Source organism: Echinops telfairi, unplaced genomic scaffold, assembly GCF_000313985.2.
Source record: "Echinops telfairi isolate 266 unplaced genomic scaffold, ASM31398v2 ScPeMD7_12;HRSCAF=54, whole genome shotgun sequence".
Classification (NCBI taxonomy): Eukaryota; Metazoa; Chordata; class Mammalia; order Afrosoricida; family Tenrecidae; genus Echinops; species Echinops telfairi.
The window spans coordinates 4,897,963-4,900,676 of NW_022103909.1; the positions used below are offsets into that span (position 1 = coordinate 4,897,963).

Below are 2,714 nucleotides of genomic sequence, written 5' to 3' on the forward strand. Positions count from 1 at the left end.
TCCTGCCTTTCACTGTAGGCTAGATCAGAGCATATGCACAGGTACAGATAAGAGATAAGAGCTCACAACACAGGGAATCCAGGAAGAGGAATGGGAGTAGTGATACCAGGAGGGTAGGGGGAAGGTGGGGAGAGGAGAAGAGCAGGGGGGAACTGATCGAAAGACTGACACAAAACCACACCCCTCCTTCCCAGGGGGATGAACAACAGAAAGTGGGGGAAGGGAGACAGTGGTCGGTGTAAGATCTGAAGATAATAATAATTTATAATTTATCAAGGGGTCACCAAGGTGGGAGGGGGAGGGAGGGAAAAAAGAAGAGCTGATACCAAAGGTTCAATAGAAAGTAAATGTTTAGAAAATAATGATGGCAACAGATGCACAAATATGCTTGATACAATTGATGTATGGATTGTTATAAGAGTTGTAAGAGCCCTCAGTAAAATGATCTTTTAATTGAAAAAACAATCCACCTTTACCCTGTATTCTGAATTATACATAAGAGAAGAGGTGGAGAGGTAATGGAGGATAAATCCTAGGAAGGCAGACCAGAAAAACCATTATTAGAGCTGATAAAAAAGTTGATTTGGAATGAATTCAAGGGGAATGGAAATAGTTTAATGTGATTTTCTAAATAAGATGAATGACGAGAGTGTCCGTTTTTCTCGTACCTTTGTTATTACCTCACGTCCTTTGCTACTAGAGTTTGGGTGGCACAGTGTGTTATGCCATGGGCTGCTAACTACAAGGTCAGTGGTTCAAGCCTACCACCTGCTCCTTGGAAGAAAGATGAGGATGTTTCTGTAAACCCTAGGGAGCAGTACCATTCTATTCTATAGGATCACGGTGAGTCCGAATTGTCTCGATGACATTTATTTATTCTTAACCTCTTCTCAAGTTTCCATTCAACATTTCCAAAACATTTTCTTATCTACTTGAGCCCTTGGTATCAGCTCCTTTTTTTTTTTTTTTTTTGTGGACAAAGACAGTATGATAGGGAAGATGGAGGGAGGGTGGAATAGAAGGCCATGCTGATTGTGCTCCAGAGACCTGGATTAAAAAAAGATGTAGGTGAAAGCAATGATCATGGATGTAAACAAAGAAGAAGTTAGGTCAGCCTCTGGGTCCAGCCAAAGAAATATTCCAGGCATTGGGATGAGATGGTTAATTTGGAGAGAAGCAGGAGAAAAGTCGTTATAGATCAGATAATCCTGGGTGGAGACAGAGAGAAGGAGCCTCAGATAAGAGTTACAGAGCAGAGAGAGCAGAGACAGGAAGAACACTCCAGGGAATGGGAGTAACTCAGAATCACCAAAGTTCTCTGGTAGGTGAGGGAATCATGAATGAAAGAGGAAAGAGAGCCTTGGTTGGGGAAAAGGGCCTCTTTAGGCAGAGGCATAAAGAATGGGTGGGCAAATGACGAATTCAGACTCACAATTTGCCAAGCTGTAGTCATGGTAGCCGTCCAAACCACGGGCCTTCAGTCTGCGGGCCAGCTCACAGTTGGAGAATATCTTGGCCTCATAAACTGCAAAGAAGCAGGTGAAAAGGGAGAAGATCAGAATAGACTTCATTTCTGTGCCTGGTGGGGCTAAGCCTAGCAAATCCAGGACTCCGTTGTCTCTGATACACGCTGTGCACAGAAGTGTTTTGAGCAGGTGATGACTGGCATCTATGCCAGGAAGAAAGACTGGTTGTCTTAGGCGAATTCCCAAGACTGGATTAGTATCCATTGTGGACCTTCAGGAAAGGAATGGAGCCAAGAATCATACCAGAAACAAAACCTCAGGGGACCTGGAGTTAGCCAAAAGCATGGAGGGGGCAGATGCTGGAGAGAAGAGCTGGTTGGTAGGAGAAAGAAGTATGATTTTATTATTATTCTTTATTGATCATTTTATTGGGGGCTCTTACAGATATTATAACAATCCATAAATCAATTATATCAGGTGAACTTGTACAGGTGCTGCCATCCTCATTTTCAAAGCTTGAGCCCCCTTTATTCCTTCCCTCCTCCTTATTCTCTCCTCCCCCCATCCTATCACCCTCATGAAGCCTTAATAAATGATATATTATAATTATTTTTTCATATTTTATACCTTCTGAGTATCCCTTCACCCAAAATTTGGTTATTTGTCCCCCTTGTGGGGGTGGTAGTTATATACCCATCATTGTTATCAGTTTCCCTGTCCCCTCTCCTCCTTTCCCCCACCTCCCTTCCCGTACCCTCATGGAATTGTTACTCCCATTACTGTTCCTGGGGGGTTTAATCTATCCTGGATTTCCTGTGTCTAAACCTCTTATCTGTACCAATGTACATATGCCAGTTTAACTGGATTTGTGAGGTTGAACTGGGGCCATGACAGTGTGGGGAGGAAGCATTAAAGAACTAGAGGAATGTTGTGTGTTCTGTCGGTGCTCTACTGCACCCTTGATGAGTTGTCCCCTTCCATGTTTCCCTTCTGTGAGGGAATGTCAAATTATCAACAAATGGACTTTGGATCCCCACTCTGACACCTCTCCTTCACAACGATATGGTTGTTTGTTTTGGGTCTTCTGATACCAGATTCCCATCGCCACCTCATGATCATACAGGGTTCCCAGATGGATTGCCACTTGTTTAACCCCAAGCCTTTAAGACCCAAGGAACAACAAGTGATCTAAAATCGATGGCAAGGAGGGCATAGGATGCCTGGTAGGGCTTGATCAAGGGCAATGTA

General features: G+C 43.6%; 1 protein-coding gene across 1 annotated transcript in view; it reads right to left on the bottom strand.

Annotated features, from left to right (window-relative positions):
• LOC101653893 (lysozyme C, milk isozyme-like) overlaps positions 1-2,714 on the bottom strand; it is an 8,485-nt gene that overhangs the window by 3,813 nt on the left and 1,958 nt on the right. The window contains exon 2 of the mRNA XM_004711488.3: positions 1,433-1,525. Within this exon, the coding sequence (XP_004711545.3) occupies positions 1,433-1,525 (93 nt within the window). The remainder of the gene's footprint in view (positions 1-1,432; positions 1,526-2,714) is intronic.